At 59.5% G+C, this 22,006-nt stretch overlaps 3 protein-coding genes and 1 long non-coding RNA gene across 4 annotated transcripts; 2 read left to right on the top strand and 2 right to left on the bottom strand.

The window, feature by feature from the left end:
• The first annotated feature begins 717 nt into the window (after nt 1-717).
• LOC136024253 (acrosin-like) lies at nt 718-3,473 on the top strand. The gene is made up of 6 exons (XM_065699464.1): nt 718-788; nt 1,024-1,224; nt 1,765-2,030; nt 2,422-2,570; nt 2,616-2,693; nt 3,114-3,473. Exons 1-6 carry the CDS (start codon nt 718-720, stop codon nt 3,471-3,473), a joined length of 1,125 nt encoding a protein of 374 aa, XP_065555536.1.
• Nucleotides 3,474-8,356: 4,883 nt separating this feature from the next.
• Nucleotides 8,357-9,621, bottom strand: LOC136024022 (uncharacterized). Its single transcript, XR_010616731.1, has 3 exons — nt 9,524-9,621; nt 9,346-9,423; nt 8,357-8,730 (listed from the first exon to the last, which is right to left on the bottom strand). It is a non-coding gene; the product is annotated as an uncharacterized LOC136024022 (long non-coding RNA).
• A 2,052-nt stretch (nt 9,622-11,673) lies between these two features.
• Nucleotides 11,674-14,323, top strand: LOC136024252 (acrosin-like). Its single transcript, XM_065699463.1, has 4 exons — nt 11,674-12,074; nt 12,615-12,880; nt 13,272-13,420; nt 13,964-14,323. Exons 1-4 carry the CDS (start codon nt 11,773-11,775, stop codon nt 14,321-14,323), a joined length of 1,077 nt encoding a protein of 358 aa, XP_065555535.1. The 5' UTR covers nt 11,674-11,772.
• A 4,882-nt stretch (nt 14,324-19,205) lies between these two features.
• LOC136024155 (uncharacterized) lies at nt 19,206-21,663 on the bottom strand. The gene is made up of 4 exons (XM_065699301.1): nt 21,352-21,663; nt 20,373-20,901; nt 20,195-20,272; nt 19,206-19,579 (listed from the first exon to the last, which is right to left on the bottom strand). The coding sequence occupies exons 2-4, from the start codon at nt 20,807-20,809 to the stop codon at nt 19,243-19,245; spliced, it is 852 nt and encodes a 283-aa protein (XP_065555373.1). The 5' UTR covers nt 20,810-20,901; nt 21,352-21,663; the 3' UTR covers nt 19,206-19,242.
• Between the last annotated feature and the right edge of the window lie 343 nt (nt 21,664-22,006).

The raw sequence follows: 22,006 nt of genomic DNA, 5'->3' as shown, positions 1-22,006 counted from the left end.
GAAGAGAAGCCAATGGAAGCTGCGAGGTGCCCAAATGTCAATCTCTTGCTGGAGAAGAGCTGGCACAAGGGAGCTCCAAGGCATCCCACAAGCAGAGCATCCCAGAGGTACTCAGAGCATCTCATAGGGCTCCAGAGCATCCCACAGGGATTCAGAGCATCCCATAGGGCTCCAGAGCATCCCACAGGGATTCAGACCATCCAACAAGCAGAGCATCCTACAGGGACTCAGAGCATTCCACAAGCAGAGCAGCCCATACAGATTCAGAGCATCCCACAAACAGAGAATCCTATAGGGATTCATAGCATCCCACAAGCAGAGAATCAATCCCATAGGGATTCAAAGCATCCAATAGGGCTCCAGAGCATCCCACAGAGTTCCGGAGCATCCCAAAGGGATTCAGTGCATCCCACAAACAGAGCATCCCACAGGGCTCCAGAGCATCCCACAGAGCTCCAGAGCATCCCATAGGGATTCAAATCACCCCAAGCCCATCAGAACACCCCCGTCTCAGCATGCCCCCACACACCATGGAACCCCTCATGGTCACGCCCCATTCGCCCCCCACTGAACCCCCCCCATGGAACCTGCCTCTCTATGACATCAGCACCAGCTCCAAGGGACCTGCATCCAGCACCCGTGTCCCTGGGGCAGTTGTGCTTTGGGTGCAGTGGTGCTTGCAGCTCCTTGTTGTCACCCTTAGCGGTGCTGGCAGCGATGGCTTTGCTCCGTGCCGTCATCCTGCTGGCCTCGGCCTGGCTGGTGCGAGGCTCCTGGGACAGCTGTGGGTGAGTGGCCCCGGGGCTCCTGGTATTCCACAGGGAGATGCTGCTGCTCCCAGCCAGGGGCACACCAGTGGGATGGTGGGATTGGGGGAGCCCCACTTCCTTGCCATCACCCCATGTGGTAGCACAGCGCAGCTATGGGGCACCCCATAGGGTCCCTTGTACCTGCAGCACCAATGGGGTGGGACCATGCTCGCCCTTCATCGCTAACCATCAAGTGTTGGGCTTCTGCTTCCAGAGGCACTTGCGGTACCCGTCCCATGGCTGATTACTATGGGACATCACGCATCGTCGGAGGCGTGGATGCGCAGCAGGGCGCCTGGCCATGGATCGTCAGCATCCAGTTCCCCAGGGGCACCGGCTCCTCGCACATCTGCGGGGGGTCCCTCATCACCCCCCAGTGGGTCCTCACGGCTGCTCACTGCTTCGTCGGGCAAAAGTAAGGCAGAGGAGGGATTCCAGCCTTAGGGAATAGCCCAGGAGCAGCTCCCATCCTGTCCGATTCCCCATCCTGGATGCACTGGGAAGAGCGCTCAAGAGAAGGCTGCTTCCAGCTTGACAGCCCTTGAGCCTAAGGCACCCTGGGGCAGTGCTTTCCTTTGGGAAACACCAGGAGTGTGGCTCCTTCCCACCCCTCTTCTCCTTAGAATGGATTAGAATGGCATGGAATGAGATGGAATGGAATGGCACGGGATCAAATGGATCATGGAATCGGCTGGGTTGGGTTGGAAAGGAGCTTGGGATCACCCACTTCCAACCCCTTGCCATGGGCAGGGATGCCTTCCGTAAAGCAGCTTGCTCCAAGCCGGCCTTGAGCACTGCCAGGCATGGAGCATCCAAACCTTCTCCGTCCATGCCATCCCAGTGCCCCAGCACCCTCCCAGGGAATCCCTTCCTTATCTCCAACCTGCGAGTCCCTGTCGGAACCCATCAGCCCTTGTCCTACGGCTCCAACCCCTGCTCTTCCACTCCCTCCCAGCTTCACCACGGATTGGTTCGTGATGGTCGGAATCACGGACCTGGCTTGGGCCAATGCCGAGACCCAGAAGCGTCGGATACGGCAGGTCGTGGTCCATGAATATTACACCGGCATCTCCGGCGGCTTCGACATCGCCTTGGTGGAGCTGGACCAGCCGGTGCAGTGCGGGTACCACGTGCAGCTGGCCTGCGTGCCCGATGCGACGCTCAGGCTATCCCAGCTCTCCGAGTGCTTCATCAGCGGATGGGGCGCGAGGGAGGCCAGAAGTGAGTGCCCGACGGCCCCGTTGGCCTTGGAATGCTGGGTCATGGGTTCATGGAATGGGATGGAAGGGAGGGTAAAGCTCATCCAGGCCTATTGGAGGTTGCTCCAACTGGGGAAGGAGCAAACCAGCCTTCTCCATCCAACCCATCCCAGTGTCCCACCACTTCATTCTGTTCAACCTGAGCATTTCTGGTTGAGCTGGAAAACATCAGCCCTTGTCCCATCGCTGAAGGTCCCTTCACGTCCTCCTTATGTTGAGGATACTGAGCAGAGAGGATGCAGCCCAGGCCGTGGGGGGGGGGGTGTTGATGGATCCCATTGAGCTTCTCAGCCCCCAATACCCCAAAGCCATGCCTTGTACCCCCAGCCCTGACCCCCTTTGTGTCCCCACAGCGGGGGCATCGTCCCCATCAGCCCTGCAGGAGGCCAAGGTCCGCCTCATTGATGTCAAGCTCTGCAACAGCACCAATTGGTACCGAGGGGCCATCAAGAGACACAACCTCTGTGCTGGGTACCCGCAGGGAGGCATCGACACCTGCCAGGTAGGGATGTGCCATCGGGGCTCCCTTCTCCTCTCCCATCCGCAGGGCCTTGCTCTGCATCCCCCCTTATCCCAGCTGCGGAAGCGCATCCGCCTCCTGGGCCGTCATCCCTGCGCACAGACCGTAGAGGCTGGAGCTTTTAGAGCATCAAGATTCCACCACTAAACCGTGTCATGAGCACGGGTTCATGGAATGGGTTAGGTTGGGAAGGAGCTTAAAGCATCCAGGTGGAAGCAAGGGGCAGGGACGCCTTCCATTAGACCAGGTTGCTCCAAGCCCCATCCATCCTTCTCCATCCAACCCATGCCAGTGTCCCACCACCCTCATATGGAACAACTTCTCCTTATCTCAAGCCACACTCCCCTGTTCCAGTTGGAACCCATCACTCCTCATCCTACGGCTCCAATCCATGTGGAAGGTCCCTCTTCACGCCCAAATGATGAAGGAGAACCCTTCCATCCCCACAGGGGAGAGTGGCGGTCCCCTCTGGCGTTGCCATGGCCACCCATCCCCATCCTCATCCTCTCTCCTTCTCCTCCGTAGGGTGACAGCGGCGGTCCCCTCATGTGCCGGGACAAGCGCGCCAACTTCTTCTGGGTTGTGGGGCTGACGAGCTGGGGCCGCGGCTGCGCCAGGGCCAACCATCCGGGGGTCTACACCTCAACGCAGCACTTCCATGAGTGGATCCTCTACCAGCTGGGGATGTTCCGCTCCGCGGGAGCCTCCGCCACGCCCCCGACATGGAGCCACCAGCACGTCTCCCACACTCCCACCCAGGAGACGATGCCGGCGCCCACGGCCTCCAGCATCAGTGGCTTCTGCTCGTTCCCGGTTCGGGTGCTGGTGGAATTCGCCACTCGGGTGCGGGAGTTGCTGCAGGGTCTAGGGGGGAAGAAGACTTGAGGAGCGGCATCGCCTGCAGTTGGCTTGAACTGCAGTAAAGTTGCCTCGTTTTCCCGTAGAGGGGACGCTTTGCATGCCCACCTCTTCTTCTGGTGCATGGGGAGGGATGGGGATGAGGGATGGAGGGCACAGTGGGAAGCGGGAGCTGGGAATCAGGGAATCAGCCAGGTTGGGAAAGACCTTCAGGAGCATCAAGTCCAATCATTGCCCTACTATTAAGCCGTGACATGAAGAAGGAGGGGGGACAGCTTCCATTAGACCAGGTTGCTCCATGCCCCATCCCTCCTTCTCCATTCAACCCATCCCAGTGTCCCAGCACCCTCACTTCCTTATCTCCAACCTGAACTTCCCTGTTCCAGTTGGAACCCTTCACCCTCCTCTCTACACCCAAATGATGAAGAAGAACCCAGCCTTCCATGGTTCTGTTTCATCCCTGCATCCAGCTGGAGCATCCCGCTTCCAGACTTGGGATCTTCCCTTGGGACCTCACACGCTTCAATGCTGTATCCATCCCACCACAAGCACCCATCCCAGCTTGCAACACCCATCCCAGCGCACTTTGGACCTCTCCCAGATCCCAGCACTGGTGTCCCCAGTGCCAGGAAAAGGGACTGGGGTCAGCGCTCACCCTTGTCCATGTTCCTGGGTCCCCATTCACCCCTCATCCCACTAAGATCCCAGGAAGATCCTGTTAAGATCCCATTAAGATCCCATTAGGATCCCTTTAGGACCCCATTAACATCCCAGTAAGACCCCGTCAGGATCCCATTAGGACCCCACTAGGATACATTAAGAATCCATGAAGATCCTTTAAGATCTAAGGAGGATCCCTTTAGGACTCCATTAATACCCCATTAATATCCCTTTAGGATCCAATTAATATCCCATTAATATCCTATTAGGATGATATTAGGGCCCCTTTAGGACCCCATTAAGATCCATTTAGACCCCATTAAGATCCCATCAGGATGCCATTATGACCCCGTTAATATCCCATTAGGATCCCTCTAGGGCCCCATTAAGATCCCATTGGGACCCCATTAATATCTCACAAGACCACCCCCCCCCCCCATAGCGGCCCCCCCGAATAGGGACACTGTGACCGGGGGGGGGGGGTGGGGGGGCGCAGCCCCTGAGGTAGTCAGTGAGATGGAGGGGGGGTCAGTGGCAGGCTCAGTTTGGCACCGGGGGGGAGGGGATGGGGGGGTCCTGTCTCAGTGGGGCACCACAGAGCGGCTCCTGTCCCCCCCCCCACCATAGCAATGCTCAGTGGGGGGGACGACCCTCATCCATCACCCTGGTGGGGGGGGGCATTAATGTCATGGGGGCGTCAATAAGGGTTGGGGTTTAAGCTTCAAGCCCCAGGGTGATTTGTGGGGTGGCACCCTTAGGCCCATAGAGACCCCCCCCACAATGGGGTGGGTGGTCCTGGATGGGGGAGGGGGTGGTCCCAGTCTGGGGGGAGGCCATAGTTGGAAGCATCCATTGGGAAGGTGCTAAAGTCGGGGGGGTGGGGACGGTCATGGGGGGGCACCCATCTCCAGCAGTTTTGGGGGGGGGATGTCCACCTTTTGGGGGGGGCCCAATTACGGGGCGGACGGGGGTTTTGTAGTGGTCTTGATGGGTGTCCCTCCACTGGGACCAGTGGCTTTTTACAGCCACAAGAGGTTGAGTTGTTACCCCTGTCAAAGTGGATCTGGATCTGCAGTCTCATTCTAGAGCTCAAACCCAGCTGTCAGGGCAGAAAGCGAACTGTTCTTTACCTGTTTATCTGCTAGGGTAGGAGCACGAGGGAAGAACTTGCATTAAGAGTGTTTGTTTTGTTCGGTTCCATTGGCTCAGACAGTTTCTTATTGATGGAGCCCTTAAGCAGGGGCTGAGCGTGGAGATCCAGAAGAAAGAAGGGGGAGATGTGGGCAGTGGCGGCCATGAGACTGGCGTGGAAAATGAGCTCAGGAATGAGCCCTGAGGCCTTGGTGCTGTGACCAGCCCTGGCCCGAGGAGCTGGGGCCTTGGAGGGCAGAGGATGTGGGGGCTGTGCGAGGTCTGCAGCATGGAGATTGGACTGTTTACCTGGAGAGTTTCACAGGGGCCAGTGAGACGGAGCGTTGTATGGATGTGCAGGTTGGGAAAGCACCGGACAAGGGGATAGAGAGGGCTGGGTTGTAACAAAGGTGGATTTGAGTCTCCTCATCAGCTCGAGTCTGTGCCGTGCTGCGCCCCAGTGCGTGCTGCTGGGATGGATCCCTGCTCACACGGCTCCCACGCACGTATCCGCAGGCAGGCGTGCACATCCATGCGAGTGCACATCTCACACACACACGTGCACATCCATGCGTGTGCACATCTCACACACACACGTGCACATCCATGTGTACCCATGCGCCCAGGGAAGCTCACACGTGCGCTTCCATCCCTCCACAGCCATGTGCAGCACACATGTGCCTGCCCTCGCACGTGTGTGCCCTGGGCAGATGCACACCCGCGCTGCGGTCCCTGCCCATGGCCGCAGCCCTAGAGCTGCACACGCTCATCCACCCTTCCATGGGTGCACCAGGCACAGGCACAGCCACCCTGCTCTGCAGACGCGGGCACCCATGGCCAGGGCACCCATGGCCACAGCCCCCGGACAGCCCCAGCATGAGCATGGACAAAGTGGGGTCTGGAGGCACAGGGCTGTAAGGGACATGGGGGTCCACACGGATGCCACCACAAGAGGCAGCCAGGATGAAGCTGGGGGCAGGGGGTCACTGTAGGGATGCTGAGGACAGGGATGGGGACAGCTCGCACAGGCTGGCAGTGAGGTGGCATCTGATGGCTGGGAAAGGCTCCCTGAGTGCTGCAGCACAGGGACAGCAGCCAGGCCCTGCTGGACCACAGCCACCAGCACCGGGACACTGACAGCATCCGGACAGGGACGGTTGTGGCAACAGTCATGGATGCGACCTGTGGGCACCCAGAGGCATTGGTTGCAGTGGGGCACAGTGGTGGCACTGGGGCAGCGCTGAGTTTACACCCATTGCCCCTTGTCCTAGCACTGGATATCACTGAGAAAAGCCTAGCTCCATCACCCTGACACCCACCCTTTACATATTTGTAAACTCTGATGAGGTCACCCCTCAGTCTCCTCTTCTCCAAGCTAAAGAGACCCAGCTCCCTCAGCCTCTCCTCATAAGGGAGGTGTTCCACCCCCTTCATCATCTCTGTGGCTCTGCGCTGGGCTCTTTCAAGCAATTCCCTGTCCTTCTTGAACAGAGGGGCCCAGAACTGGACGCAATATTGCAGATGCGGCCTCACCAAGGCTGAGTGGAGGGGGAGGAGAACCTCTCTTGACCTACTATCCACACCCTTTCTAATGCACCCTAAGTTGCCATTTGCCTTCTTGGCCACAAGAGCACATTGCTGGCTCATGGACATCCTCCTGTCCACCAGGACCCCCAGGTCCCTTTCCCCTTCGCTGCTTTCCAGCAGGTCAGCCCCCAACCTGTGCTGGTCCATGGGGTTGTTCTTCCCCAGGTGCAAGACTCTACACTTGCCCTTGTTGAATTTCATCAAGTTTCTCCCCGCCCAACTCTCCAGCCTGTCCAGGTCTGGCTGAATGGCAGCACAGCCTTCGGGTGTGTCAGCCACTCCTCCCAGTTTTGTGTCCTCAGCGAACTTGCTGAGGGTGCACTCAGTTCCCTCATCCAGGTCCTGGATGAAAATATTAAACAGCACCGGTCCCAGCCCCGACCCCCGAGGGACTCCACTAGTCACAGACCTCCAGCTAGATTCTGCGCCATTGACCACAACTCTCTGCCTTCTTCCTTTCAACCAGTTCTTGATCCACCTCACTACTTGATCGTCAAGCCCACACTTCCTTTGCTTATCTATGAGGATGCTGTGAGAGACAGTATCAAATGCCTTACTGAAATCAAGAAAAACCACATCTACCGCTCTGCCTTCATCCCTCCACCTAGTCACTTCCTCATAGAAGGCTATAAGGTTGGTCAGACGTGACTTCCCCTCATAAAACCATGTTGGCTGTTCTTAATGACCCCCTCATCCTTGATATGGCTAGAGATGGAGTCAAGAATAAGTTGTTCCATCCCCTTTCCAGGGATGGAGGTAAGGCTGACCGGTCTATAACTACCCGGGTCCTCCTTCTTGCCCTTCTTATAGACTGGTGTGACATTTGCCATCCGCCAATCCTCAGGCACGTCTCCCAGCACAGCCCCCTCTTAATGAGGCAAAGGAACCAGGAGCAGGCTGGAAGGTTTAAGGGGAGGCTTCCCGGCTGGGAGCAGGCAAAGGCGAAGGCGCCGCTGCCAGGCAGGAAAGGGCAGGAGGAGCCGGTGCCCCCGGTCCCCATGGGACTGCAGCACACCCGGAGCCACGGCCCCTCCGTCCTGCTCCCACCACACTTGCCCATCTTGGAGGGTGGCTACGAGGAGCTGGTGCAGGCAGCCAGATGTGTGCCAGTGCCCACGTGTGCCAGAGCCCACATGTGCCTTGGCAAGGCAGCAAAGGGGGTCAGGGGGTGCAAGGGACAAGTGCGGTCCCAGGGTAGGGATGCTCAGAGCTCTCTGCCCCAGGCCTGGGGCTTTGCAAGCAGCCGGAGCAAGGGGGACACAGAGAGCAGGGCGGCAGCAGCAGGGTTTTAGCAAGGGGGGAACAGCACCGAAGCACCCAAAGCAGCAGGGGCTGGGCCTGCACTCCAGGACACGGCCCAGGCTGGACGCCCCCAGCACAGCAAAGGGGCAGAAGGCACCCGCAGGAACCCCTGCATGAGCGGGGAAGCCACGATGGAGCTCAGCCCCAGGAGCAAGGGCCTTTGCCAGGCCCAAACCCAGCTCCCCCCAGGAGGGGGGCAAGAAGAAGCAGCCGATGTCTCTGCTCAGCCCTCTGCTTTGAACCAAACTATTTATGAACGACAATAAATCATCTGCTGCAAAACACATCCAGGGCTGGGCTGGGAATGGGGGACAGGGAAAGGGGGACAGGGAATGAGGACAAGGAATGGGGGACAGGGAATGGGGACAGGGCAGGGACTTGGGGGTGACTGTGAGGAGAAGAAACACTTAAGGGGAGCGCTGTGGGGCTGCAAGGAGGACGCAGAGGAAGGAAGAAATCTGGTAACTGGGTTAGGGACACGGGGAGGGATCCGGGAGCCGTCAGCGCAAGAGCTTCATTGGCTGGGGGCGGGCGCAAGGGGTTGGGGACAGTTCCTTGGGTCTCCTCCTGCTGCCCTTCCGGGTGCTGTTCCCCCAGCGAGGCTCTGAGGAAGACAAGAGCAGAGAAACAGATGAGGCAGCTCCTGGGCAACAGCAGCAAACCCAGAGCCCCTCCTGAGGAGGATCCAAGCCTCCTCCTTCCCACCCCTCTCCAAGGACCCTTCCCAAGGCTGTGGCTGCAGCCAGGAACAGCAAACCCCAAACGGCCTCTTCCAGCAGCACCAAACATCCCATTCCCAGGTGTTTGCTCCCCCAGACTAGAACGGGGCTGGCACAGCAGCAGCTCGCCGAGGCAGGGAGCACTCCCAGCGCCCATCACGCTGCAGGGAAAGGGCTTCCCTGGGTGCCTGCCTGGGTGCGGAGGAGCACAGGGCTCACCTGGGATGCGGGAGGGCTGCACACAGCTCTTGCTGCTGCGCTGCAGTTGGGCAGTGCAGCTCTGCAGCCCCCCCGGGCAGGGCAGGGAGCCGCTGGCAAAGAGAAAGGGACCATTTCAAACCCGCAGGGCTCAGGGCAGAGGCCCCCCCTCATCCCCAGCTGGCACAGGGGAGGTGGCACAGACACAGGCAAGGATGGGGGCTCGAGCCCCAGCGGGGAGCAGAGGCAGGAGCTGCCTGCACGGAGCACTGAGGGGCACAGGGGGCTGGTGCCTGTCTCACCTCTCCACTCGCCTCCGCTTCAGCGCAGGTGCTTTGGGGATGGAGGAGCTCTTCATGGCCAGCGCTGGGATGGGGGCTCTGTAGCCAAGGAAAAGAGGGTCAGCGCCAGGGGATTCCCCCAGGCTGCAGGGCCGCAGATCCCCAAACGCACACTGAGCCCATCCAGGGCAGCACTTACCTAGGCATGAAGGGGCCCTCCTGCTTTGCTTGCTGGCACTGACTCTTCTCCCTGTCCAAGCACTCTGAGTGGCGGACGGGAAGGGGCCCGATGGCGCTGGGGGAATCTGCTGTCCGGGCAGACCTCAAAGGTCACATTGAGCTCATGGGCAGGCGGGGAGCACAGGTTCTGGGCAGCTGACACTGCCGGGGGCACACGGCTTTGGGGGACTGGTGCTGGGCAGGATTTGGGGGTGTAACCCAGTGGCACCGGGGAGCCAGGGGATGCTGGAGCTCCTGCTTCAAGCCAGGAAGTGCCAGGGCTCTCCGGACTGGGAATCTCCGCTGCCTTCCCACATCCCTGCTGCCGTTTCAATTGCCTCTTGACGCTGCGGCGAGGTCCTGATGGGGAGGCACCGCCCAGCCCAGACTTCCTGCTCTCAATCGGGCTGGAAGCCATGAGCACACGGCCGGAGAACGGAGCAGGCTGCTGCAGGCACTGCGGGGTGGGACTCAGCACCGGGGCACCGCACACGGTGACAGATGCCTCATCTAAAGCAGCAGGAAAGAAGCAGTCACCCCTCTGCCTGCAGCTCCCAGGAATGCCCGGAGCTCAGGGCATCCCCCTCTCCTCCAGCACCGCTCACTGGACTCTGCCCAACAAGCCCCACGGCAGTCATTTCCCAGCGGGGGTTTCCACCAAACCACATTAAACCCAGAGGAAAAGAGCCAGCACAAGGAATCCTGCCCCTGGCAGCCCAAAGGCACCAGCCTGCTCCCAGAGCAACTGCCTGTGGCAATGCCTGAGCTCTCCCAGGAACATGGGGTCTGCGCAGCCCACAGCTCGGCTGATGGGTCCATGTGTTCGCAAGGAGGATGAGGAGGAAGAGCTCAGGCCTGGGCACACGTAGGCCGAGGACACAGCCAGGGTGACTTGGGCAAACGAACCACGGAGACAAAGGAGAGGGGCCAGCACCGACTGTCCCAGATCCAAATCCTCACCATCACAGCTCCACTTCGTCCTCTTGGCTGGGGGGGCCTCGCTGAGCTCTGCAGACCTGCTCAGAGGCCCGGCTTGCTCAGGGCTCCCACCAGTGTCCTGAGGGACCAGCTGGGCCAGTTCCTCAAGCACGAGGACCAAGTCAGGGGTGAGGAGGTTGGCAGCCTTCAGGACGGAACAGAGCTTCCGGATGCCACTCAGGCCAGAGGCCACAGGCCTGGGGACAGAGACAGGAACCAGTGAGCAGGAGACTTGAGCCAGTGTCACCAGGAACAGAGGCTCAGCACCACCAGCATCACCTCCGAGACACCAGCTCAGGTGGGGCAGGGCCCATTAGCAGAGCTCTGGGGGAAGAGAAGCCAATGGAAGCTGCGAGGTGCCCAAATGTCAATCTCTTGCTGGAGAAGAGCTGGCACAAGGGAGCTCCAAGGCATCCCACAAGCAGAGCATCCCAGAGGTACTCAGAGCATCTCATAGGGCTCCAGAGCATCCCACAGGGATTCAGAGCATCCCATAGGGCTCCAGAGCATCCCACAGGGATTCAGACCATCCAACAAGCAGAGCATCCTACAGGGACTCAGAGCATTCCACAAGCAGAGCAGCCCATACAGATACAGAGCATCCCACAAGCAGAGAATCCTATAGGGATTCATAGCATCCCACAAGCAGAGAATCAATCCCATAGGGATTCAAAGCATCCAATAGGGCTCCAGAGCATCCCACAGAGTTCCGGAGCATCCCAAAGGGATTCAGTGCATCCCACAAACAGAGCATCCCACAGGGCTCCAGAGCATCCCACAGAGCTCCAGAGCATCCCATAGGGATTCAAATCACCCCAAGCCCATCAGAACACCCCCGTCTCAGCATGCCCCCACACACCATGGAACCCCTCATGGTCACGCCCCATTCCCCCCCCACTGAACCCCCCCATGGAACCTGCCTCTCTATGACATCAGCACCAGCTCCAAGGGACCTGCATCCAGCACCCGTGTCCCTGGGGCAGTTGTGCTTTGGGTGCAGTGGTGCTTGCAGCTCCTTGTTGTCACCCTTAGCGGTGCTGGCAGCGATGGCTTTGCTCCGTGCCGTCATCCTGCTGGCCTCGGCCTGGCTGGTGCGAGGCTCCTGGGACAGCTGTGGGTGAGTGGCCCCGGGGCTCCTGGTATTCCATAGGGAGATGCTGCTGCTCCCAGCCAGGGGCACACCAGTGGGATGGTGGGATTGGGGGAGCCCCACTTCCTTGCCATCACCCCATGTGGTAGCACAGCGCAGCTATGGGGCACCCCATAGGGTCCCTTGTACCTGCAGCACCAATGGGGTGGGACCATGCTCGCCCTTCATCGCTAACCATCAAGTGTTGGGCTTCTGCTTCCAGAGGCACTTGCGGTACCCGTCCCATGGCTGATTACTATGGGACATCACGCATCGTCGGAGGCGTGGATGCGCAGCAGGGCGCCTGGCCATGGATCGTCAGCATCCAGTTCCCCAGGGGCACCGGCTCCTCGCACATCTGCGGGGGGTCCCTCATCACCCCCCAGTGGGTCCTCACGGCTGCTCACTGCTTCGTCGGGCAAAAGTAAGGCAGAGGAGGGATTCCAGCCTTAGGGAATAGCCCAGGAGCAGCTCCCATCCTGTCCGATTCCCCATCCTGGATGCACTGGGAAGAGCGCTCAAGAGAAGGCTGCTTCCAGCTTGACAGCCCTTGAGCCTAAGGCACCCTGGGGCAGTGCTTTCCTTTGGGAAACACCAGGAGTGTGGCTCCTTCCCACCCCTCTTCTCCTTAGAATGGCACAGAATGGCATGGAATGAGATGGAATGGAATGGCACGTGATCAAATGGATCATGGAATCGGCTGGGTTGGGTTGGAAAGGAGCTTGGGATCACCCACTTCCAACCCCTTGCCATGGGCAGGGATGCCTTCCGTAAAGCAGCTTGCTCCAAGCCGGCCTTGAGCACTGCCAGGCATGGAGCATCCAAACCTTCTCTGTCCATGCCATCCCAGTGCCCCAGCACCCTCCCAGGGAATCCCTTCCTTATCTCCAACCTGCGAGTCCCTGTCGGAACCCATCAGCCCTTGTCCTACGGCTCCAACCCCTGCTCTTCCACTCCCTCCCAGCTTCACCACGGATTGGTTCGTGATGGTCGGAATCACGGACCTGGCTTGGGCCAATGCCGAGACCCAGAAGCGTCGGATACGGCAGGTCGTGGTCCATGAATATTACACCGGCATCTCCGGCGGCTTCGACATCGCCTTGGTGGAGCTGGACCAGCCGGTGCAGTGCGGGTACCACGTGCAGCTGGCCTGCGTGCCTGATGCGACGCTCAGGCTATCCCAGCTCTCCGAGTGCTTCATCAGCGGATGGGGCGCGAGGGAGGCCAGAAGTGAGTGCCCGACGGCCCCGTTGGCCTTGGAATGCTGGGTCATGGGTTCATGGAATGGGATGGAAGGGAGGGTAAAGCTCATCCAGGCCTATTGGAGGTTGCTCCAACTGGGGAAGGAGCAAACCAGCCTTCTCCATCCAACCCATCCCAGTGTCCCACCACTTCATTCTGTTCAACCTGAGCATTTCTAGTTGAGCTGGAAAACATCAGCCCTTGTCCCATCGCTGAAGGTCCCTTCACGTCCTCCTTATGTTGAGGATACTGAGCAGAGAGGATGCAGCCCAGGCCGTGGGGGGGGGGGTGTTGATGGATCCCATTGAGCTTCTCAGCCCCCAATACCCCAAAGCCATGCCTTGTACCCCCAGCCCTGACCCCCTTTGTGTCCCCACAGCGGGGGCATCGTCCCCATCAGCCCTGCAGGAGGCCAAGGTCCGCCTCATTGATGTCAAGCTCTGCAACAGCACCAATTGGTACCGAGGGGCCATCAAGAGACACAACCTCTGTGCTGGGTACCCGCAGGGAGGCATCGACACCTGCCAGGTAGGGATGTGCCATCGGGGCTCCCTTCTCCTCTCCCATCCGCAGGGCCTTGCTCTGCATCCCCCCTTATCCCAGCTGCGGAAGCGCATCCGCCTCCTGGGCCGTCATCCCTGCGCACAGACCGTAGAGGCTGGAGCTTTAAGAGCATCAAGATTCCACCACTAAACCGTGTCATGAGCACGGGTTCATGGAATGGGTTAGGTTGGGAAGGAGCTTAAAGCATCCAGGTGGAAGCAAGGGCCAGGGACGCCTTCCATTAGACCAGGTTGCTCCAAGCCCCATCCATCCTTCTCCATCCAACCCATGCCAGTGTCCCACCACCCTCATATGGAACAACTTCTCCTTATCTCAAGCCACACTCCCCTGTTCCAGTTGGAACCCATCACTCCTCATCCTACGGCTCCAATCCATGTGGAAGGTCCCTCTTCACGCCCAAATGATGAAGGAGATCCCTTCCATCCCCACAGGGGAGAGTGGCGGTCCCCTCCGGCGTTGCCATGGCCACCCATCCCCATCCTCATCCTCTCTCCTTCTCCTCCATAGGGTGACAGCGGCGGTCCCCTCATGTGCCGGGACAAGCGCGCCAACTTCTTCTGGGTTGTGGGGCTGACGAGCTGGGGCCGCGGCTGCGCCAGGGCCAACCATCCGGGGGTCTACACCTCAACGCAGCACTTCCATGAGTGGATCCTCTACCAGCTGGGGATGTTCCGCTCCGCGGGAGCCTCCGCCACGCCCCCGACATGGAGCCACCAGCACGTCTCCCACACTCCCACCCAGGAGACAATGCCGGCGCCCACGGCCTCCAGCATCAGTGGCTTCTGCTCGTTCCCGGTTCGGGTGCTGGTGGAATTCGCCACTCGGGTGCGGGTGTTGCTGCAGGGTCTAGGGGGGAAGAAGACTTGAGGAGCGGCATCGCCTGCAGTTGGCTTGAACTGCAGTAAAGTTGCCTCGTTTTCCCGTAGAGGGGACGCTTTGCACGCCCACCTCTTCTTCTGGTGCATGGGGAGGGATGGGGATGAGGGATGGAGGGCACAGTGGGAAGCGGGAGCTGGGAATCAGGGAATCAGCCAGGTTGGGAAAGACCTTCAGGAGCATCAAGTCCAATCATTGCCCTACTATTAAGCCGTGACATGAAGAAGGAGGGGGGACAGCTTCCATTAGACCAGGTTGCTCCATGCCCCATCCCTCCTTCTCCATTCAACCCATCCCAGTGTCCCAGCACCCTCACTTCCTTATCTCCAACCTGAACTTCCCTGTTCCAGTTGGAACCCTTCACCCTCCTCTCTACACCCAAATGATGAAGAAGAACCCAGCCTTCCATGGTTCTGTTTCATCCCTGCATCCAGCTGGAGCATCCCGCTTCCAGACTTGGGATCTTCCCTTGGGACCTCACACGCTTCAATGCTGTATCCATCCCACCACAAGCACCCATCCCAGCTTGCAACACCCATCCCAGCGCACTTTGGACCTCTCCCAGATCCCAGCACTGGTGTCCCCAGTGCCAGGAAAAGGGACTGGGGTCAGCGCTCACCCTTGTCCATGTTCCTGGGTCCCCATTCACCCCTCATCCCACTAAGATCCCAGGAAGATCCTGTTAAGATCCCATTAAGATCCCATTAGGATCCCTTTAGGACCCCATTAACATCCCAGTAAGACCCCGTCAGGATCCCATTAGGACCCCACTAGGATACATTAAGAATCCATGAAGATCCTTTAAGATCTAAGGAGGATCCCTTTAGGACTCCATTAATACCCCATTAATATCCCTTTAGGATCCAATTAATATCCCATTAATATCCTATTAGGATGATATTAGGGCCCCTTTAGGACCCCATTAAGATCCATTTAGACCCCATTAAGATCCCATCAGGATGCCATTATGACCCCGTTAATATCCCATTAGGATCCCTCTAGGGCCCCATTAAGATCCCATTGGGACCCCATTAATATCTCACAAGACCACCCCCCCCCCCCATAGCGGCCCCCCCGAATAGGGACACTGTGACCGGGGGGGGGGGGTGGGGGGGCGCAGCCCCTGAGGTAGTCAGTGAGATGGAGGGGGGGTCAGTGGCAGGCTCAGTTTGGCACCGGGGGGGAGGGGATGGGGGGGTCCTGTCTCAGTGGGGCACCACAGAGCGGCTCCTGTCCCCCCCCCACCATAGCAATGCTCAGTGGGGGGGACGACCCTCATCCATCACCCTGGTGGGGGGGGGCATTAATGTCATGGGGGCGTCAATAAGGGTTGGGGTTTAAGCTTCAAGCCCCAGGGTGATTTGTGGGGTGGCACCCTTAGGCCCATAGAGACCCCCCCCACAATGGGGTGGGTGGTCCTGGATGGGGGAGGGGGTGGTCCCAGTCTGGGGGGAGGCCATAGTTGGAAGCATCCATTGGGAAGGTGCTAAAGTCGGGGGGGTGGGGACGGTCATGGGGGGGCACCCATCTCCAGCAGTTTTGGGGGGGGGATGTCCACCTTTTGGGGGGGGCCCAATTACGGGGCGGACGGGGGTTTTGTAGTGGTCTTGATGGGTGTCCCTCCACTGGGACCAGTGGCTTTTTACAGCCACAAGAGGTTGAGTTGTTACCCCTGTCAAAGTGGATCTGGATCTGCAGTCTCATTCTAGAGCTCAAACCCAGCTGTCAGGGCAGAAAGCGAACTGTTCTTTACCTGTTTATCTGCTAGGGTAGGAGCACGAGGGAAGAACTTGCATTAAGAGTGTTTGTTTTGTTCGGTTCCATTGGCTCAGACAGTTTCTTATTGATGGAGCCCTTAAGCAGGGGCTGAGCGTGGAGATCCAGAAGAAAGAAGGGGGAGATGTGGGCAGTGGCGGCCATGAGACTGGCGTGGAAAATGAGCTCAGGAATGAGCCCTGAGGCCTTGGTGCTGTGACCAGCCCTGGCCCGAGGAGCTGGGGCCTTGGAGGGCAGAGGATGTGGGGGCTGTGCGAGGTCTGCAGCATGGAGATTGGACTGTTTACCTGGAGAGTTTCACAGGGGCCAGTGAGACGGAGCGTTGTATGGATGTGCAGGTTGGGAAAGCACCGGACAAGGGGATAGAGAGGGCTGGGTTGTAACAAAGGTGGATTTGAGTCTCCTCATCAGCTCGAGTCTGTGCCGTGCTGCGCCCCAGTGCGTGCTGCTGGGATGGATCCCTGCTCACACGGCTCCCACGCACGTATCCGCAGGCAGGCGTGCACATCCATGCGAGTGCACATCTCACACACACACGTGCACATCCATGCGTGTGCACATCTCACACACACACGTGCACATCCATGTGTACCCATGCGCCCAGGGAAGCTCACACGTGCGCTTCCATCCCTCCACAGCCATGTGCAGCACACATGTGCCTGCCCTCGCACGTGTGTGCCCTGGGCAGATGCACACCCGCGCTGCGGTCCCTGCCCATGGCCGCAGCCCTAGAGCTGCACACGCTCATCCACCCTTCCATGGGTGCACCAGGCACAGGCACAGCCACCCTGCTCTGCAGACGCGGGCACCCATGGCCAGGGCACCCATGGCCACAGCCCCCGGACAGCCCCAGCATGAGCATGGACAAAGTGGGGTCTGGAGGCACAGGGCTGTAAGGGACATGGGGGTCCACACGGATGCCACCACAAGAGACAGCCAGGATGAAGCTGGTGGCAGGGGGTCACTGTAGGGATGCTGAGGACAGGGATGGGGACAGCTCGCACAGGCTGGCAGTGAGGTGGCATCTGATGGCTGGGAAAGGCTCCCTGAGTGCTGCAGCACAGGGACAGCAGCCAGGCCCTGCTGGACCACAGCCACCAGCACCGGGACACTGACAGCATCCGGACAGGGACGGTTGTGGCAACAGTCATGGATGCGACCTGTGGGCACCCAGAGGCATTGGTTGCAGTGGGGCACAGTGGTGGCACTGGGGCAGCGCTGAGTTTACACCCATTGCCCCTTGTCCTAGCACTGGATATCACTGAGAAAAGCCTAGCTCCATCACCCTGACACCCACCCTTTACATATTTGTAAACTCTGATGAGGTCACCCCTCAGTCTCCTCTTCTCCAAGCTAAAGAGACCCAGCTCCCTCAGCCTCTCCTCATAAGGGAGGTGTTCCACCCCCTTCATCATCTCTGTGGCTCTGCGCTGGGCTCTTTCAAGCAATTCCCTGTCCTTCTTGAACAGAGGGGCCCAGAACTGGACGCAATATTGCAGATGCGGCCTCACCAAGGCTGAGTGGAGGGGGAGGAGAACCTCTCTTGACCTACTATCCACACCCTTTCTAATGCACCCTAAGTTGCCATTTGCCTTCTTGGCCACAAGAGCACATTGCTGGCTCATGGACATCCTCCTGTCCACCAGGACCCCCAGGTCCCTTTCCCCTTCGCTGCTTTCCAGCAGGTCAGCCCCCAACCTGTGCTGGTCCATGGGGTTGTTCTTCCCCAGGTGCAAGACTCTACACTTGCCCTTGTTGAATTTCATCAAGTTTCTCCCCGCCCAACTCTCCAGCCTGTCCAGGCCTCGCTGAATGGCAGCACAGCCTTCGGGTGTGTCAGCCACTCCTCCGAGTTTTGTGTCCTCAGCGAACTTGCTGAGGGTGCACTCAGTTCCCTCATCCAGGTCCTGGATGAAAATATTAAACAGCACCGGTCCCAGCCCCGACCCCCGAGGGACTCCACTAGTCACAGACCTCCAGCTAGATTCTGCGCCATTGACCACAACTCTCTGCCTTCTTCCTTTCAACCAGTTCTTGATCCACCTCACTACTTGATCGTCAAGCCCACACTTCCTTTGCTTATCTATGAGGATGCTGTGAGAGACAGTATCAAATGCCTTACTGAAATCAAGAAAAACCACATCTACCGCTCTGCCTTCATCCCTCCACCTAGTCACTTCCTCATAGAAGGCTATAAGGTTGGTCAGACGTGACTTCCCCTCATAAAACCATGTTGGCTGTTCTTAATGACCCCCTCATCCTTGATATGGCTAGAGATGGAGTCAAGAATAAGTTGTTCCATCCCCTTTCCAGGGATGGAGGTAAGGCTGACCGGTCTATAACTACCCGGGTCCTCCTTCTTGCCCTTCTTATAGACTGGTGTGACATTTGCCATCCGCCAATCCTCAGGCACGTCTCCCAGCACAGCCCCCTCTTAATGAGGCAAAGGAACCAGGAGCAGGCTGGAAGGTTTAAGGGGAGGCTTCCCGGCTGGGAGCAGGCAAAGGCGAAGGCGCCGCTGCCAGGCAGGAAAGGGCAGGAGGAGCCGGTGCCCCCGGTCCCCACGGGACTGCAGCACACCCGGAGCCACGGCCCCTCCGTCCTGCTCCCACCACACTTGCCCATCTTGGAGGGTGGCTACGAGGAGCTGGTGCAGGCAGCCAGATGTGTGCCAGTGCCCACGTGTGCCAGAGCCCACATGTGCCTTGGCAAGGCAGCAAAGGGGGTCAGGGGGTGCAAGGGACAAGTGCGGTCCCAGGGTAGGGATGCTCAGAGCTCTCTGCCCCAGGCCTGGGGCTTTGCAAGCAGCCGGAGCAAGGGGGACACAGAGAGCAGGGCGGCAGCAGCAGGGTTTTAGCAAGGGGGGAACAGCACCGAAGCACCCAAAGCAGCAGGGGCTGGGCCTGCACTCCAGGACACGGCCCAGGCTGGACGCCCCCAGCACAGCAAAGGGGCAGAAGGCACCCGCAGGAACCCCTGCATGAGCGGGGAAGCCACGATATAGCTCAGCCCCAGGAGCAAGGGCCTTTGCCAGGCCCAAACCCAGCTCCCCCCAGGAGGGGGGCAAGAAGAAGCAGCCGATGTCTCTGCTCAGCCCTCTGCTTTGAACCAAACTATTTATGAACGACAATAAATCATCTGCTGCAAAACACATCCAGGGCTGGGCTGGGAATGGGGGACAGGGAAAGGGGGACAGGGAATGAGGACAAGGAATGGGGGACAGGGAATGGGGACAGGGCAGGGACTTGGGGGTGACTGTGAGGAGAAGAAACACTTAAGGGGAGCGCTGTGGGGCTGCAAGGAGGACGCAGAGGAAGGAAGAAATCTGGTAACTGGGTTAGGGACACGGGGAGGGATCCGGGAGCCGTCAGCGCAAGAGCTTCATTGGCTGGGGGCGGGCGCAAGGGGTTGGGGACAGTTCCTTGGGTCTCCTCCTGCTGCCCTTCCGGGTGCTGTTCCCCCAGCGAGGCTCTGAGGAAGACAAGAGCAGAGAAACAGATGAGGCAGCTCCTGGGCAACAGCAGCAAACCCAGAGCCCCTCCTGAGGAGGATCCAAGCCTCCTCCTTCCCACCCCTCTCCAAGGACCCTTCCCAAGGCTGTGGCTGCAGCCAGGAACAGCAAACCCCAAACGGCCTCTTCCAGCAGCACCAAACATCCCATTCCCAGGTGTTTGCTCCCCCAGACTAGAACGGGGCTGGCACAGCAGCAGCTCGCCGAGGCAGGGAGCACTCCCAGCGCCCATCACGCTGCAGGGAAAGGGCTTCCCTGGGTGCCTGCCTGGGTGCGGAGGAGCACAGGGCTCACCTGGGATGCGGGAGGGCTGCACACAGCTCTTGCTGCTGCGCTGCAGTTGGGCAGTGCAGCTCTGCAGCCCCCCCGGGCAGGGCAGGGAGCCGCTGGCAAAGAGAAAGGGACCATTTCAAACCCGCAGGGCTCAGGGCAGAGGCCCCCCCTCATCCCCAGCTGGCACAGGGGAGGTGGCACAGACACAGGCAAGGATGGGGGCTCGAGCCCCAGCGGGGAGCAGAGGCAGGAGCTGCCTGCACGGAGCACTGAGGGGCACAGGGGGCTGGTGCCTGTCTCACCTCTCCACTCGCCTCCGCTTCAGCGCAGGTGCTTTGGGGATGGAGGAGCTCTTCATGGCCAGCGCTGGGATGGGGGCTCTGTAGCCAAGGAAAAGAGGGTCAGCGCCAGGGGATTCCCCCAGGCTGCAGGGCCGCAGATCCCCAAACGCACACTGAGCCCATCCAGGGCAGCACTTACCTAGGCATGAAGGGGCCCTCCTGCTTTGCTTGCTGGCACTGACTCTTCTCCCTGTCCAAGCACTCTGAGTGGCGGACGGGAAGGGGCCCGATGGCGCTGGGGGATCTGCTGTCCGGGCAGACCTCAAAGGTCACATTGAGCTCATGGGCAGGCGGGGAGCACAGGTTCTGGGCAGCTGACACTGCCGGGGGCACACGGCTTTGGGGGACTGGTGCTGGGCAGGATTTGGGGGTGTAACCCAGTGGCACCGGGGAGCCAGGGGATGCTGGAGCTCCTGCTTCAAGCCAGGAAGTGCCAGGGCTCTCCGGACTGGGAATCTCCGCTGCCTTCCCACATCCCTGCTGCCGTTTCAATTGCCTCTTGACGCTGCGGCGAGGTCCTGATGGGGAGGCACCGCCCAGCCCAGACTTCCTGCTCTCAATCGGGCTGGAAGCCATGAGCACACGGCCGGAGAACGGAGCAGGCTGCTGCAGGCACTGCGGGGTGGGACTCAGCACCGGGGCACCGCACACGGTGACAGATGCCTCATCTAAAGCAGCAGGAAAGAAGCAGTCACCCCTCTGCCTGCAGCTCCCAGGAATGCCCGGAGCTCAGGGCATCCCCCTCTCCTCCAGCACCGCTCACTGGACTCTGCCCAACAAGCCCCACGGCAGTCATTTCCCAGCGGGGGTTTCCACCAAACCACATTAAACCCAGAGGAAAAGAGCCAGCACAAGGAATCCTGCCCCTGGCAGCCCAAAGGCACCAGCCTGCTCCCAGAGCAACTGCCTGTGGCAATGCCTGAGCTCTCCCAGGAACATGGGGTCTGCGCAGCCCACAGCTCGGCTGCTGGGTCCATGTGTTCGCAAGGAGGATGAGGAGGAAGAGCTCAGGCCTGGGCACACGTAGGCCGAGGACACAGCCAGGGTGACTTGGGCAAACGAACCACGGAGACAAAGGAGAGGGGCCAGCACCGACTGTCCCAGATCCAAATCCTCACCATCACAGCTCCACTTCGTCCTCTTGGCTGGGGGGGCCTCGCTGAGCTCTGCAGACCTGCTCAGAGGCCCGGCTTGCTCAGGGCTCCCACCAGTGTCCTGAGGGACCAGCTGGGCCAGTTCCTCAAGCACGAGGACCAAGTCAGGGGTGAGGAGGTTGGCAGCCTTCAGGACGGAACAGAGCTTCCGGATGCCACTCAGGCCAGAGGCCACAGGCCTGGGGACAGAGACAGGAACCAGTGAGCAGGAGACTTGAGCCAGTGTCACCAGGAACAGAGGCTCAGCACCACCAGCATCACCTCCGAGACACCAGCTCAGGTGGGGCAGGGCCCATTAGCAGAGCTCTGGGGGAAGAGAAGCCAATGGAAGCTGCGAGGTGCCCAAATGTCAATCTCTTGCTGGAGAAGAGCTGGCACAAGGGAGCTCCAAGGCATCCCACAAGCAGAGCATCCCAGAGGTACTCAGAGCATCTCATAGGGCTCCAGAGCATCCCACAGGGATTCAGAGCATCCCATAGGGCTCCAGAGCATCCCACAGGGATTCAGACCATCCAACAAGCAGAGCATCCTACAGGGACTCAGAGCATTCCACAAGCAGAGCAGCCCATACAGATTCAGAGCATCCCACAAACAGAGAATCCTATAGGGATTCATAGCA

Source organism: Lathamus discolor, chromosome 20 (assembly GCF_037157495.1).
Source record: "Lathamus discolor isolate bLatDis1 chromosome 20, bLatDis1.hap1, whole genome shotgun sequence".
NCBI classification, from domain to species: Eukaryota; Metazoa; Chordata; class Aves; order Psittaciformes; family Psittacidae; genus Lathamus; species Lathamus discolor.
Note: the sequence above shows the minus strand (reverse complement) of the source record. Positions and strands in the feature narration are given on the sequence as shown.

What these genes read in the sequence shown, in the direction of transcription:
- LOC136024253 (XM_065699464.1), top strand. Translation starts at nt 718, where the DNA reads ATGGCTTTGCTCCGTGCCGTCATCCTGCTGGCCTCGGCCTGGCTGGTG. An exon ending in CACTGCTTCGTCGGGCAAAA is followed by an intron (nt 1,225 to 1,764) that starts GTAAGGCAGAGG and finishes ACTCCCTCCCAG; the next exon opens with CTTCACCACGGATTGGTTCG. An exon ending in GTCATCCCTGCGCACAGACC is followed by an intron (nt 2,694 to 3,113) that starts GTAGAGGCTGGA and finishes TCTCCTCCGTAG; the next exon opens with GGTGACAGCGGCGGTCCCCT.
- LOC136024252 (XM_065699463.1), top strand. Translation starts at nt 11,773, where the DNA reads ATGGGGCACCCCATAGGGTCCCTTGTACCTGCAGCACCAATGGGGTGG. An exon ending in GGGCGCGAGGGAGGCCAGAA is followed by an intron (nt 12,881 to 13,271) that starts GTGAGTGCCCGA and finishes GTGTCCCCACAG; the next exon opens with CGGGGGCATCGTCCCCATCA. An exon ending in GAGGCATCGACACCTGCCAG is followed by an intron (nt 13,421 to 13,963) that starts GTAGGGATGTGC and finishes TCTCCTCCATAG; the next exon opens with GGTGACAGCGGCGGTCCCCT.
- LOC136024155 (XM_065699301.1), bottom strand. Translation starts at nt 20,809, where the DNA reads ATGGCTTCCAGCCCGATTGAGAGCAGGAAGTCTGGGCTGGGCGGTGCC. An exon ending in GAGGGCCCCTTCATGCCTAG is followed by an intron (nt 20,273 to 20,372) that starts GTAAGTGCTGCC and finishes CCTTGGCTACAG; the next exon opens with AGCCCCCATCCCAGCGCTGG. An exon ending in AAGCGGAGGCGAGTGGAGAG is followed by an intron (nt 19,580 to 20,194) that starts GTGAGACAGGCA and finishes TGTCTTCCTCAG; the next exon opens with AGCCTCGCTGGGGGAACAGC.